Source organism: Capsicum annuum, chromosome 6 (assembly GCF_002878395.1).
Source record: "Capsicum annuum cultivar UCD-10X-F1 chromosome 6, UCD10Xv1.1, whole genome shotgun sequence".
Taxonomy (NCBI): domain Eukaryota; kingdom Viridiplantae; phylum Streptophyta; class Magnoliopsida; order Solanales; family Solanaceae; genus Capsicum; species Capsicum annuum.
In genome coordinates this window covers 70971494-70987148 of record NC_061116.1, presented here as the reverse complement: position 1 = coordinate 70987148, position 15655 = coordinate 70971494, and the positions used below count along the sequence as shown (strand labels likewise).

The following is a 15655-nucleotide window of genomic DNA, read 5'->3' as shown; positions in this document are numbered from 1 at the left end:
ACAAGACTTAGCCCAAGAACCTCCCAAAAAAATAAGTTATGTCCAATGGCCAAGTGTGTCCATTGCATTGTTTCTCGATTTATGAAATGTTCTATAACTTTTATTTTAAATGCAAGACTAGACTCAAGAATTTTCAAACAACATTACAAGCAAGATTTAACATTACCACATTGTATCATCATTTATGAGATGTTCTATAACTTTTTTTTAGAGGCAAGACTTATCACAAAACACTTCAAAACAACAAGTCATGCATATAAATTTACTTTGATGTTTAAAAAAGATCTCTTCGCAGATAATCCAACTTTCTATTTATTAGCAAAATATAATATAGTTGAGTAAAAAAAAAAAAGAAGAAAAAATTTTTTAAAAAAATAAAGGTTAAGAAAAAATAAAAATAATAAAAAAATAAAGATTGAGAAAAATTAAATGAGAAGAAAAGATAAAAATAAAGATAAAAATAAAAAGTAAAAGAAAAATAAAGGTTAGACAAAATGAATTAAAAAGAAAAATGAAGAAATCGAGAAAAAAAAAAGTAAAAGAAAAATAAATGTTGACATGAATAAATTAAAATTAAAAATAAAAATTATGAAAAAAATAAAAAAGTTAAAAAACATAAAAATGAAAATTGAGAGATAAATAAACATGAAAAGTTTAAAAATATTTGAAATGTTGAAAAACAAAAAACGTACTTGACTGTACATAAAAAGAAGAAAAAACTAATTTTAAAAACTTTTCTCACGAGAGACAAAAGCCTAAAATGACTTTTCTTATGGAAAACAAAAGCCCAAAATCATTCAAGGGTCATCCATTAAAAGGACAGAAACGACACTTCAAATTAAACTATTTTCATGAAAATGGTCATAAAATTTAAATTCCACTTTCTAGCCATTTCAATTTACTGGTTTGTTCTATACCGTTTCTACACATCTTCTATACAGTTTCTATACATATCTTATATATGAAAATTATACAGTTTTGATATACAATTTATACAATAACTGTACATTTTTTTTATACGTTTTATACAACAATTATATAATTTTCATACACTTTCTATGTATTTTTTATATATATTTATACATATACATATTGATAGAACTATGCAACTGTTGTTATACATATATCTCATATAGATACATATTTTATTTAACAATTATATCGTTTTTATATAATTTAATTATTATTTGAAGTAATAAAAAAAACGAAATATTTGATCAGTTAAAAAATTTATAGCAAAAAAAATTGAAATATTTAAAAAAAAAAAAATGAATTGCCCAAGTTGAATATTGTATTATATATAGACTGTATCAGTATTGTATATGAACTACGTAGGTCAAAATGATCCAAATTAGGAAATGATTATAAAGCGAAAATAGTATATCCGACTGAAAATTTTTTGAAAAGTTTTCAAACTTGAGCTATTTATTTTAAAAAGTGTTATAGAGTGTCATAGTCTCTAATGATTAATCCATGCATACATCCCGCTACCGCATTTCCACTTTACAACTATTTTCTATTGATGTCGCGATTAGCTAACCTTTTTTCTTTAACCATACAGATAATACAGATGAACACTTCAAGAAAAAAAGAAAAGTTTGGCCAACAGGTTATAACTTCCCAACCGCACATATCGACAATCCTTTCCAACAAAAATAAGTCAAAGTATAGGGCTACGATGAAGCACGTCCCTCAATTTTAGTCCCCTGATTATCTGTCTCTGCATCGGTAGATGATAGAAGAAATGTCCCAACTATAACAAAAATATTCACCTAAACATACTTCCTCTGTTTCAAAAAGAATGATTTACTATTCGTTTTAGGCCGTTTCAAAAAGAATAATTTTTTTTTAACAATATTGTAATTTCAACTTTTCACATGACATATTTATGACCACAAAATTAAAAGACATTTTGATACATTTAACACTACTTTAATTTAAGACCACAAGATTTAAAAGTATTCATTATTTTCTTAAACTTTGTGTCAAATCAAAGTAGATTATTCTTTTTTAAACAAAGGAAGTAATACATTCGTTGATCAAGTCCAACAACCAACAATCACGCTTTATGCTGCCAGTTTACAACTTGGCATGCGAAGAGAGAACACCAACTCAAAAAAAAAACATGAAACCTGATTAGTTCTACCGCCCAAACTATCATAAAGCTCGAGATATAAAGGAACAAACCAGGTAACCTATGCTGCTAAAAAGAATTATAAAAGGATACAAACAAGAATCTGCTGGATAACCGCAACTGCATATAACATACCATTAAGACCCGTCCACACAGGAACCACAGAAAAAGGGCCTAAAAGCATTTACATATACCCTCGGGAAAATGAACCTAGAAACAACTACAAAACTGGAGAAGAAATACCTTGACCGACCCCAGCAAATCAACGCAAGATGCATAATTAATACATCTCTTTGGTACTGAAAAATAGAAACATCCCCCTTTCTGCCTAACTACAAAAAAAATGCCTCTTCTAAAAGAATATTACAAAGGAGATATCAACACCCTATGACACACAACAGAGAACAATAATTTTATCTAGCCTCCACTTGTGTTCATCAGTGGTCAACAACTGCAAGGTAAGTGAAAGATACAAGGGCAACAACCCTAAACACAAAGCAAAAGAACCCCAGATCATCTGCCTGCCCATTTGTAGTGTCTGTTTACACCAGCATGTTTTAACACCATATTAATAAGGACCCATGGGTGGCATGCCAAATGGAGGCATGGGAGGCATTCCCATCCCACCCATTGGAGGTGGGGGTGCAGCAAAACCTCCTCCCATGCCTGGGATTGGTGGAGCAGGCAAAGCCAATGGCAGCAGTTGTGCATACATATTCTGCAATCAACCAGTGAATATGATTAGCAAAGCCTCAATGGACATTAACACATTGAAGAGATGGGTCAATTTTGCCAAAAGAAGTGTGAATGTGTGTGCATTGTCAAAATATTACAAAGATTTCCAGGTCATAAAAAAGAAAATGCATTTAGTTGTAACCGTAGTTAGGTTCGCTATGTACCTGCTGCTTAATAACATCCTTCTCTTCATTCTCTTTGGCTTTTGCTTCACTTTGAGCTTCAATCTTATCTTTTATTAGCTCATCAACCTTGCCACTGTATTCACGGATAAACTGAGAGAGAGAGAGAGAGAGAGAGAGAGACGGAGAGAGAGAAGTTAAATAGTGACTGCTGATGACAGTATGGAAAGATAATTGAGACGCATCCCAATGAACAAAACCAAAAATGACAGGCTTAAAAGAGAAGAAAGTAGAAGAGAGAAGAATATGATGAAAAGCATGAACCAAGAGCTCGAAGCAAGATACACAAACAAAAATCTTAATGCAGAGTATTTTAATTTTATTGGACTTCTTAGAGCAACAGAACGGAAAAAAGAAATAAGAGTGTCTTGTCACAGACAAGCAAATCTTCAAAACAGCAGCAGACCCTCAAAATTGGGGGTGTACTGGGGTTTAAGATTTTTCTAATTTGGTCTAACAATTGTTTTTGGAAAAACTTTCTAGCCAAACAAATACAAAGATAGACCAAAATGTTTTGCCTCATCAGAACCTTGCGGAGAATTTTTTCTTTAAAGAGCACAGTGAATATTATTAAGCAGCATTAATTGCCTATGGAAGACGCAATATTTCTTTAACCACACTGCCTAAACAAAAAAAAAATAAACTTTCTGAGAAGTTGATCTGTAAAAAATTAAGGCTGGCAACACCAGAGGAAAAGATGCAACAAATCCAACTGAGAAGGAAGTCTTTTTTATAGCAGATACGCATAAGTACACACATATCAACTAAGGGTGGAGGGTCAGAGAGTTACCTGTAACAGATACGGAAATGCAAAATCAATCATACTATTCATCCAGGCAAGTTCAAGAGCAACATCTGGCCGAATCAAATCATAACAAACAAACAGGCATGATGCAAAGCATTCTTTCTTCCCCTGCAAAAACAAGCATCAACGGTTAGGAGCTCAATTCCATTTCTCCCCAAAGCTTTTCTATACAAGGATGAGAAGTAAAAAAACAAATAAAAAGTTAAAAGTAAAGACTTCAGAAAATTCTAGATGTCATTATAATAAAAATTCACTAGCATTTACCAATGCAAGATAACGGCAATCCAAGATATAGAGCCTTGGACATTTTCAGACCAACAAATATCATTTCCAGCCAAATTATTTTTTAGCTTCCTTAACAATTCCCATCCATAAATTTCCTTCTGTTTTCTTTTAATAGGTCTTGTGGGATTAGACTGGGTATGTTGTTTCCTTCAATAAGATAGCATGACAGTCATATATGCATATAGATTTTTTTTAAAAAAAATACAATTATGCATATAGCAACAAAAACTGCCATATATAATGCTTTAAAGTGTACATACTCTTTTTCATCTTTCGTGGGTATAGTTGCATTTAATCTTAGGGAGTGGGGATTCTCTGACACACAGATCCTCAGGAAACCAAAACAGCCCGTTCTATTCGCATGTCGCAATAACTTAATTATGAGGCCGATATAGGACACAGCAAGTATTTAACTTATTTTCAGCAATCACTTGAGTTTTACCTCTTTTAGGGACTTTGGGAGAAAGGAAGAACACAGATGATGCTTAAAAATAAAGTCATATACCTGTTCAATGAAGTAAACAAGCAACTCCTCTGCAAGTTCGCGATCTCCAGATTGTGAGGCTGTCTCCATGGCATCTTTGTAGAGATTATCTTTCTTTGACAGAGTAATAGATTGCTTCCACCTACCAGCTTTCTTATAGATAGAAGCAGCAACACGCCTCATCTCAAGAAGCTCGTGTTTCTCTATCTGCTCGGGAAACAAGAAAAGCAGAAATATTTGTGAGATATTATAAACACGGAGAGAGAATTTTAGAAGAATAGCCTCCACCTTCTGAGCAAGGCCAATCTGATCGAAGTTATCATGCAAATCAATTGATTCACGTAGTCTATCATAGTCTTCTTCCTCGACATAAATTTCGTGAAGCGCCTCATTCAGTGCAGAAACATTGTTGCTCTGGACAGCAATCATGTAAGGCTTGACTAGGCGAAGGTGACCAGCCTGATGTCAGTCCAACAAAAGAAACCACATGATTTAGCAAGAAGAATATATATCACAACATATAATCCAAACAATTCTTGCGAGCCAAGAGTTTTGATCATAAGTGAAGACCTTTCTAATTATTTCCACAACGCGTGTGTGATCTACTCTAAGTGCAAGAACATTTAGAAGGTCATTAATGAGATCAGGATGCTCTTGCAAATAAAAGTGGACGGCCTTGTAATAAAGCTCCACATTAGCAACTTTAACAATAATGTCTTTGAGCTGCATATGATCCCAGGCATCTGGAGAATGATTCATGACAGTGGTGGCAGCATTATCAAATTCATCATATTGGATGTACAAATACGTGAGTTCCTTCCAGTGTTGCTGTTCATCGCAGGCACGAATAAGCTTGGGAATGTTGAGTCTGGTGGAGAACAATTTAATGTGTTCCATGAGCTTCTCATGACGGTATCTGGCATATAAAACACCAAGTTCTGTGAAGATACCCATATGCGCACGCTCCAAACCCAGCCCACTCTCCATAAGAGAGATTAATTCATTAAAACATCCTCTATTTTGGTAAAATTCACTAACTTCCTCTAAGTCATCCACCTGCAAATGTAAAAAGAGATCATACAAATCAAGAGTGGCCCATAAGATAGACTTAGATGCTAATGAAGACAACTGAAGTACCAACATTATCTGCTCAATAATAATTTGAAAAACACAAAGCTAGATACCTGCACTATAATGTTAAGCCCACAAATTTGAGCCAAACGGAACTCCTCAGCATTGACACAAGCAAAGCAAACTTCTTTCCATGTCTTAGCACTATTTGCCTTGCGTGCTGCATCGACAGCACCTTGAAATTGATTTAACTTCACTAGAGTGCTGGCCAACTTGGCCCAGTTAGAAATGAAAGCAAATATAATCTTTGCAGCCTCATATAAGCCTTCATCAAACAACTTATCACCAACATTCGGCAGATTAGCAACATTTGGCATGAGAATAAACTCTTCAATGTCACCCAATCGATCAATTTTAGCATATGCATAAATGAGTTCACTGTCAACTTTGGGCTCCTTTGTCTTCTGCCTTACCATCAGCAGATACTTAACCAAGTCATGGTAAACATCCGCATCCTCTGCAGCACGAATTACATCCAAAAAGTGGGTGGCGTCATCTGCACGAATAAATGACTCAATAGCATCACTCACTAATCCTTCTCTCAGTTGAGCTTTAGCAACCTGACTCCAAACAGCATCTTCTTCAACTCGGAATGCAAACTCCACAGCCCGATTAATATCGCGAATGTTGTCAAGCAGAACGTTGACAGCCTGGACATTCAAGTTGAACTTCTTGAAGATTGCAAAAGCTTCTTCATAAAGTTGCGCTTCGACAGCAACCTCCCCTACTGCAGGCCCATCAAAATTATCAAGTCTATTGATATAGTCCATTACTCTGGACGGATCGGCTTTGATGGCTGTCAGAATAAGCAAATTCTGCAGATTAAAGTTCCCACTGAATGCAGAATTCTGGAGCACAATCTTTTCAAGAAGTTCAATCAGTTCATGGGGAAGATCAGCAGTCATGAAAGCTTTAACAGCGGCAGAAACTTGCTCAGGGCTCTTGCTTTCAGGCAGAGCAGTGGAAACAACTTGATCAATAAGCTGTCTTCTAAACTCATTTTCGGGGTTAAGAACTTTCTCCCAAAGATCACCATCCATCCTCTCAACCACATACCTAAGAACAATTTTAACATGATAGTTTACTCCACTGAGACATTTGATAAACCTATTATCACAAACCTCATGAATAACTAACCTTGCTTGAAGTTTAAACAAAGAGTTCTTGTTTGTCACATTAATAAGTTCATCATCACATTGCCCTCTCCTATATGCAACAACAGCAAGGGTAGGATCCCGCTTTTCACAATATTTACCAACAATGCGCGAGTCATAGTATGGATTGGTGGTGAGGAAGTGCTCTGGGTTGTTATTGCTATCTATGATGATCTTTCCCAGAGCATTGTGTACATGTACATCTTGACTTCCTTCACTTACAAGATGCTCCAAAAACTGTGTCAGCAAACGGAGTCGATTCCTGACAACCAATAGGGTAGAAGGTTTAACACACTAAAAGTTGATAACGAACACAAGCAACTCTACAGGGATAAACAAAGACCTTTTTTCACATTCCTCCACTAGGGGCTCAACCGGAAGCAGAGAACGCACAGACAGGATCAATCCCTTTATAAAATCCTCAGGACACTCATCATCTAAAAGCTGCCCTACGACTAAAGGTGCATTTCCTGGATTGACCTGTTCCATAAATGATAAAAGGCATGTCACTTCCCACTTGCAAATACTTCAATAAAACAAGTATTACACAGAAACCGTGCAAACCTTTTGGACATAACCTTCAATATAACGTAGCATATTACTGGTGTAGAGGTAGTGTGTGAGGTCAGGAACAAAACCAAAGCGGTCACAAACATTAATCAGAGGGCGAGCATCAGGAAGTTTAGCTTCCATCAAGAAGTTCTTTGTCTTTTCTGCATCATAGAAGTTTGATTCTCTTGTGACACGCTCAACCTCCTTGATTTGACCAGTTCTGGCAGCCGACTCAATATATTTGAAGTGGATATCAGGATCCTCACTATATGAAACCCAAAAAACAAAGATTAACTAACAATTAAAATTACCCTGCCAAAATGGCTAAAGAGTATATCCTGCAGTATGCACCTGGAACTCAAATATGATCCCAGGAAGAAATATAACCCCTCATAGGACTTAAATTGCTCAAAAAGCTTTATGCAAGCATCAACACCCAACTGCTCACAGTACTCTTTAGCAACCTGCAAAACTCACAATCAGCCAAGCTGCCATTATTATGGAGTACAGCCAAGAAATGCCGCTGCTTGAGTTTATGCATATATTAAGCGTGCAGGTACATGATAAATTCCAGCAAATGGTCTCTTTGGCAATATGACAACATAACCAGTACCTGAACAATTATTTGAAGGTTTCCTTTGATATTGATAACAAGGAGGTCCTTCATGCACTCAAGTGCCCATTCACGTGAAAGGGTCCCAAAAAACTCAACCAAGGCCTAAGAGGAACAGCACCAATCAGTATGATTCGGACAGACTCCTATAGCAAAGGTATATACGAACTGTGTATTATTCCAACCTGAGGCTCAATTGCATGTGTATTAACAATGACACGCTTGATATCAGGCAGTTCAGAATAGTGCTGCAGAAACAAAACATGATTATTCTGACTTAGCAGTGGTTACTTAAGGAAAGTTAAGTCAGAATATTGACAAGGATTCAACCTGCAGAGCTCGCACGTAAAGACCAGCTTTCTCACAAAGTTGAGCAATCCGAGGTCGATCATAATGACTGAACATTCCATTTGCTAATATGGCATCAGCAACATTCGGGAAAGTCACGAGATTGATTTCCAAGACCTGTATAGAAGAGAGAAGTTACGATTCAGAAGCAGAATGTATTAACAGAATGTTTTCTAATGGAAAGTGTAAAGAAACCTTAGTCTGCAGAAAGCCATGCTCTGGAAGGTTAGGTTTCAGAACATCCAACAAAAATGCTGTTGCCTCACGGATCATGTTCCTCTATTAACAAAAGCAGAAAGAAAGAAAATACTTTGTCAGCTGTGCACTGCATCCCATAGAAAAAGACAAACATTGTAATGCACTTAAGGCTGCATTTGTTTTTTTTAAGATTCAGACGTCTGAATCTGAATGCACATCTGAATTATTAAGATGTTGTCTCTAAATCTGAAAACTGAATGATTAAGGCTGTTTGTTTTTCAACATCTGAATGTGCAAAATAATTTTATTTGTATATATAATAAAATAAAAATACAATTCAAATAAAAATTAATTATATATTATAAAAGTATGTAATTTAATACAACAAAATTATTATTTGATTGAGAAAAAACATTTATGTTTGTTAGTGATAGCGGAGATGGTTTATAATGGTGGTTACGGTGACAATGATTGATGTTAGTGATAAATAATGTTGGTGGTGATAGTTGTGATGGTTGGTATTGTAGTGACTGTTATGATGGTAGCAATGGTGGTGGTGGTGATGGCGGTTGCAATGTGACGTTGCTTAATGTTAGTAGTTTGAGGTGTTGATTGTGTTGGCTGAAACATGAATGTATGATGGTTGATGATGTGTCGGTCCTAGTTGGAGATATTGTTTGTTGGGATGGTAGAGATGGTTGTTAGTAAAGATAAATTGTAGCAATGGTAGTGGTTGAAGTGGTGGTAGAGATGGCGTTACTAGTGAAAATGGTGGTGGCGGCCAAAGAATGTGTGGAGGTTGTGATGTATTAGTAGTAGTTCTAGTTGTAATAGATGAGTTGGCCGGTAGTAGGGATCGATCGGTAATGGTTGATGATGGTGGTGTTGTCGACGGTGGTGGTGGCAGTGAATATAATAGAATAATAGAGGTAGCAGGTGTGGTAGCGGTTGACAATTGTGGTTGGTAGCAATATTTGTTGTCGATGGTGGAGGTGGTTGGTGGTGGTGGGTGGTGGTTGACAACGGTAGCGGTGGCAGAGGTGGTTAGTGGTGGTGACTGCTGATTATGAATAGAGTGGTGAATATTATCAAACACCAGAATATCTCTTCAGACCTATTAAGACTTGGTTCTAGATCTGAATGACTAAGACCTATTCAGACCTATTAAGAGCTAAAATCTTAATTAAAAACAAATACACTTAATGGTCAGAAGTCTGAATCAGATTCAGACCTTCATTAAGTACAAACAAATGATGAGGCCAGAAAAGGATCAAATTGTAATAATTGTGTCTGTTTGACAGTCTACAGGGAATTTGACATCATTGTGAGATTACTAACCTGCAGAAACAGATCAGTGATAGTGTTGTAATCAACAGGACAACTGCCCTCCATTTGGGACATCATGAGCGCAAAGTTAACAGCTCCCTGCATAATCAGAGAAATTGTTCAACTTCATCCAAACTAGCATTGTGACACAGATTACAAGTGCTCAGTTTCTCTTCATCACAGAAAAGGTAACTTTCCAAACAGTACAATTAACAATATCTTAAAGTGACATAATTAAATACACAATTTTTGTTGCAATTGTCTCCTCAAAAAATGAAAACAAAACTTGAGCAGTACCGTATGGTCAAAAATATTAACATCCAAATATCATGGAGTAAATCTGGTAAAATCTACTAAATGAAGCTAGCAGATAAGGATTGGAAATAGATAACATTATGACTTATGTAACTATTCTCAACATACCTGAGGATCAGATCGAAGAATTGTTTGAAGAAGGAACAAATAGTCAGGTGTATAGCCAACCTGTACCATCCAAAAAATCATTTTAGATATCCAACCCCAAATTAGTTTATACAAGAGAGGGTTGAACCATCTAGATATAGCAGCTCAGACAAGCACCAAAAAAGAAGAAACCAAACTAATCAAAAATCAGAAAGAGGGAAAAAAGACAACCAAAAGCAGTCAGCCAGATGACCAAAAATAGGAATCGCTCACCTGCTTGGAATATATCAGAATCTTGTCAAACTCCCGGCGCTCAGCAAAAGCAGCAACAACTTTCGGAGTTGCTCTAGCTTTGATATATATCTTTAGGGCAAGGTCATTATCAACAGTCTACAAAAGAATTGACTACAATCAGTAACTAGAACGACTACTTGCAAAAACAAATTCAAATAAAGTGGTGAGCAATGGAAATAATGTTTCAACTTCAAAATTTGACCTTCACAAGATCCCCGAGTTCCTCACTGCACTCCAGCTTATCCTCAGCCAACCAGTTCTCCAATAGGTTTTTCTTGTTCTGGTTGACAACAAGGCGTGACAGTTCCAATGATTCAAAAGCATTTAGCTTTCCTTTCGTCAAAAGTGTCCCAAAGTACTGCAATAAGGGAGGTGTTTGCCCTGCTTGAACAGGAACACTCTGCAAAGAAGACCAATTACAAAACCAAATAAATAAATATATGTTTCAAGACCAGCAAGGCTATAAAATCCTGAACGAAAAACATATTTTCCATATCATAACCAATACTTGAAATTTTGCAACAGTGTCAGGCATACGGAGTATGCCTTGTGGTGATTCCGCTGCAAGCTCCGCAGCTTCTTTGTACTTTGTCTGGGCAAACAACTCTTGGAACCGCTGGACGACCTGACGACATATAACAATAATACACTAAGATCATTGTAGACATCCTCAGATTATCAACATGTTGAATCAATAAAATCAAAAGCTTTCAGTAAGACTGCCAACTGCTGATGATATCTACAACAATCAATGATTCATTTTACTATCTTGTTCTCAGAGAAGGAAATGCTGATAGGATAGCCCAAAAAAAAAAAAGGTGCACCATATAATGAGTAAAGATCCCTCAGTTTTCCAATAAAAGTTGACAATATTACATCAACTTACCAAATTCTCAGCCCCAGGAAGGTTTCCTCTTTTGGCAAGATTCACAGCAAGCTCCAGATTATTCAACTGCAACATGATGTGTACAAAATTCATATCTGGGCTAAATAAAATGCTAGTATATAATAGAACAAAATGAAAATTGACATACTTGGCCACTGACGAAAGGTACGAGTGTCGCTTCATTTACTGTGGCAAGCAACACTTGGCCTCGCCTGTTAATGGCATAGAAACCACCAACAGATGAAGCTTCTGCTGTCAGAAAAATAGGATCTGGACTAATCCTATTTCTGTACACTGCAGTAGCTGTTTCGAGGTCATAGACAAAGAGAAGCCCAAGCTTTGTGATGACATAAATTAAACTGTATCTATGAGATATCTGCCAGAATAACAGAGAACCATGTTACAGGAAACTGAATTCTTTCAAATTGAAGAAAGACAAGTAAAGTGACAACAGCTCCACATATGGAAGGCAAGAGATACCTGCATTGCAACTGGAAAATCATCAGCAAAATCTGGAGGAAAGAAGAGATCGGCCTGTTTCTTCGTAAAAGACGGCTTCCCTGCAAAGATTTAACGAATTAAGAAAACTGATCGCAATCATATCAGGGAGTTTTGCCACAATAATTTTACTCAATAACTTCACGAGTAAACTACAGGTGAAAGGAAGAAGAGAGCAGTGTTTTGACCTGGCTGGGCTCCAAGCTCAATGACATGAAACTTTGATGTGACTTGTCCAGCATTTAAGGATTTCGTGGCAAAAGAAATGAGTATGGAATCCCTTTCATTTCCAGGAACCTGAATAAAGCAACAGTCAGGCAGGAAAACATAAAATCAACAACAGTTGAACACATTAAAAGAATTATGAAGGAGCCTTTCTCACCCTGAATGAGGCAAATGCTGCAGCATGTGCGTCGAGAGCTTGACTGCGTTGCTGATCCACTGAATATAACTGCATGTTTCCTTTGACCAGTTGAGGTCTCTATTGACAGAAGTCACAGCAGCATAGTCAAATAAGGAAGAGTATATTCCTTCTATATTCGATATATATGGGAATCTTAACAACTACAAACATGTTTCGACCAGCCCTTTGAGCTTAAAGTTATCATCTGATAGCATCAAACATCCAATGGCAAAAGTAATTGCAGTATACTGTCATTTCGATGCAATTAACCCCAGTTATGCATGTTACAGAAATCAAATACAGAAAACTACTCGCTCTATTTCAAATTGACTAACCTGTTTTGACTTGGCACGAAGTTAAGAAAATAAAGACACCTTTGAATCTTCTGGTTTTAAATTAAAGATATGTCAATATACCAAAAAGTACTTTAATCTTGTGGTCTGTAGTCTTAAATATGCCATGTGGAAAGTTGAAACTAAAGAGTTGATAAAAAGGGAAAGGGCCATTCTTTTTTAAACGGACTAAAAAGGAAAATAGGTCAAACAAATTGAAATGGAGGGAGTACATGCAAAAGAATGTTACAATGATGGAGCGTAGACAGAGCAATCACATAGACAAGAAAATCAGATGATTGAGAAAAGCTGACAAGCCCTGCACAAACTTTTTAGTATCTGCATCCCCAATGACATTGAAAAGGCTGCTTGGGAAGTTAAGTAGGTCTGCTTTCAGAAATAGGACATCAAGATTATGTTTTCCATAAGCATATAAGCACTACACACCTCTGCTAAACCTGGGGCAATACCAATCAAAACCAACCATTTCTCAGAAGGATCACATCGGTAGTTAATTATTTGGTTGTTGGCTAAATTGGCTGTTCTATCGAACATTTTTATAGGCTCAGAATCCCCTGCATAAAGACAAGTGGGAATTATTAAGGACAAACAACCTTCCACCATTTTCAAAAACTGTAAAGCAAACCATTAACAACAGAAAAAAGAGCTTCACCAGGTAAACAGGAGGAAAAAAAGTTTTAATGTGAAGAGAAAATCTGTCGTACCTTCAGTTGGCCAATGATAGACTGACGTTTGAGTAACAAGACCTAACATCTTCGGTGTGATCCATTTCCAGAAAACAACCTGTAGTACACATTTGGTCGTTATATGGCGGAGCAAAACATCACATGATTGATGGCCATGGGCACTAAATAATGCATAAACCAAATCAAATAAATACATAAAGAAAGAACCTGCTCAGGCATCTGATATGATTTCATTTTCTGCTTTGCCTCAATATTGAAAATCTGCAAGTGATCTTGACTGGTTCCGGGAACTTGAGCTTCAAGAGATAAGAAATGATTGCATCGTGTCATCATCAAGAAGCAGAGGAGGAGTGGTCTTTCCATATTTGAAAAAAAAAAAAAAAAATAAGGTGTGGAAGGGCAGTTTTACAAGATTAAAATTTTTCTAACCCACTTAAAACAAATTTCCCCTGTATCCACTGCAACTCATAAATTAACAAATTGTTTGATGAAAATAATAATCCATCAATTCGTGCTAGAAATTGAATAGACGAGTTAAATTGACTAAAGTGCTGGTTCAAATCAGAATTCCAAAAACATAGACCAGGATGTCAGTGGGAGGGAGAATTCAGCAAGCAATATAATAGCTGACATGTAGCAGCGACACTAATAAGTTCCACTATTGTGAAAATATAATGAAGATAGTAGAAACTACACGTCCTAGATAAGATAAAACATGCATCAACCATTAGCATCAGGTTAACAACACTCAAGTAAGAAAAAGGGTTATGAGAAAAAGGAACTAAAATGCAACATCTGATAACTTCTTCAATAAGAAACTTCCTCTGTAAAAGTAAGAATGGACACCATTTAGCTCCTAATGTTTCCCTCACTCCAATCAAATAGTGTGTCATCCACAAGGAGGAGATCACGACACATAGCAAAGTCAAACCTAATCAAACTCCTTAATCCATGTCATAATTATTATTACTTATCTTGCTAAAAGCTTCATATGTGCAGTTTGAACTACCATTGCTATCTCTTTTTCCTTTCTAGTTTCAAAGTTGTTTTGCTATCTCTCTTTATTACACAAAGTTCACAAGTCAGTAACTTGAACCAGTACAAAAACCATCCATAACACTTGAAGCAAATATTTCATACCTTTTAGAGCCAAAATTCTAGAATTAGGATTCATGAGCGCAGAGTCGGCCGTAATTGGACGCCTCAAAGGTTGCATTGGCATGTTCATATCAATAATCACCACACTATTCTGAGGGGTCGTCTCTCTTACACATATATATTTATTCGATTCCATGGTAACATTTGTGAATGTGATGAACTGCGGGTTGACCCCAATACTTTGCAACTGCAACAGCCACCAACATAATATGAAATTCAATCCAGTATTCAGAGCAAAAGCAAAAATAATCAATCATACTCTTAAACATAGATCTGGCAACAGAACTACGTATCACAGATCTAACAAACAGTCCAAACATCTACAAATTTACTAAAAATAGTAGAAAAATCAATGACACTCAAATCAATTAATTTACCGTGAGGGCCTCTTTCATGGTAATCGGAGCATTAGCAGCCGCCATGATGGCGAGCGAGATCAAAGATAATGGATCAGAGCTCCGGATAAAATGAGAAATTGAATTGCCAACAGTAATGTCGAAAGACAATCAAATGGGCGATTTGGTGTGTAAGTCCAAACGCCAGAGACTCAGACGAAGAAGAAACCCTCCAATACGAATATTCACGTACAGAGAGGAAACGAAGTGGGAGGAGGAGATCAACTCTAGTCTAGTCTAGACAGACAAGGGGGAAGAGAGAAGATTAGGACTGATGCTTGAAATTAATTTTGTAAGCACTGGGCAAGGAGGAGAGTATAATAAAGTCACAAAAATGCCACGGAAATCATCAATATATATATATATATATATGTTATAATATTGATAACGCTCGACTTACACATCAATTTAGTGCAAGACAATCGTTGTCAATATATTTACCCAACTTTAAAGTCGGGGTCGAATCCACTGGGAACAATGTGAGTGGCGATTAAACTAGTTTGAAACTAAAACTACAAGTTAAATTCAAACAAATAATACGAAAAGATAAAATGGAGGTTTTTGATGATCAGTAAATAATTGTTGGTCACTTTAGTTTCAGTGTTTGTAATCAAGAGTTTATGGAAAACCAGA

General features: G+C 36.2%; 1 protein-coding gene across 2 annotated transcripts; it reads right to left on the bottom strand.

Moving 5' to 3' along the window:
* Nucleotides 1-2238: 2238 nt before the first annotated feature.
* Nucleotides 2239-15358, bottom strand: LOC107852781 (clathrin heavy chain 1). Of its 2 annotated transcripts, XM_016697826.2 has the most exons (30): nucleotides 15005-15358; nucleotides 14610-14814; nucleotides 13677-13765; nucleotides 13488-13566; nucleotides 13210-13337; nucleotides 12410-12508; nucleotides 12216-12324; nucleotides 12010-12089; nucleotides 11678-11905; nucleotides 11530-11595; nucleotides 11152-11268; nucleotides 10846-11043; nucleotides 10623-10739; nucleotides 10371-10430; nucleotides 9960-10046; nucleotides 8619-8702; nucleotides 8406-8540; nucleotides 8261-8323; nucleotides 8076-8180; nucleotides 7814-7926; nucleotides 7475-7727; nucleotides 7254-7390; nucleotides 6894-7172; nucleotides 5810-6812; nucleotides 5196-5681; nucleotides 4914-5084; nucleotides 4647-4832; nucleotides 3842-3964; nucleotides 3034-3144; nucleotides 2239-2852 (listed from the first exon to the last, which is right to left on the bottom strand). In XM_016697826.2, exons 1-30 carry the CDS (start codon nucleotides 15047-15049, stop codon nucleotides 2703-2705), a joined length of 5106 nt encoding a protein of 1701 aa, XP_016553312.1. In that variant the 5' UTR covers nucleotides 15050-15358; the 3' UTR covers nucleotides 2239-2702. The 2 variants fall into 2 exon arrangements, with proteins under 2 accessions (XP_016553312.1, XP_016553313.1); XM_016697827.2 differs by lacking the exon at nucleotides 15005-15358 and having other exon boundaries at nucleotides 13677-13824; nucleotides 14610-14749.
* Nucleotides 15359-15655: the final 297 nt, after the last annotated feature.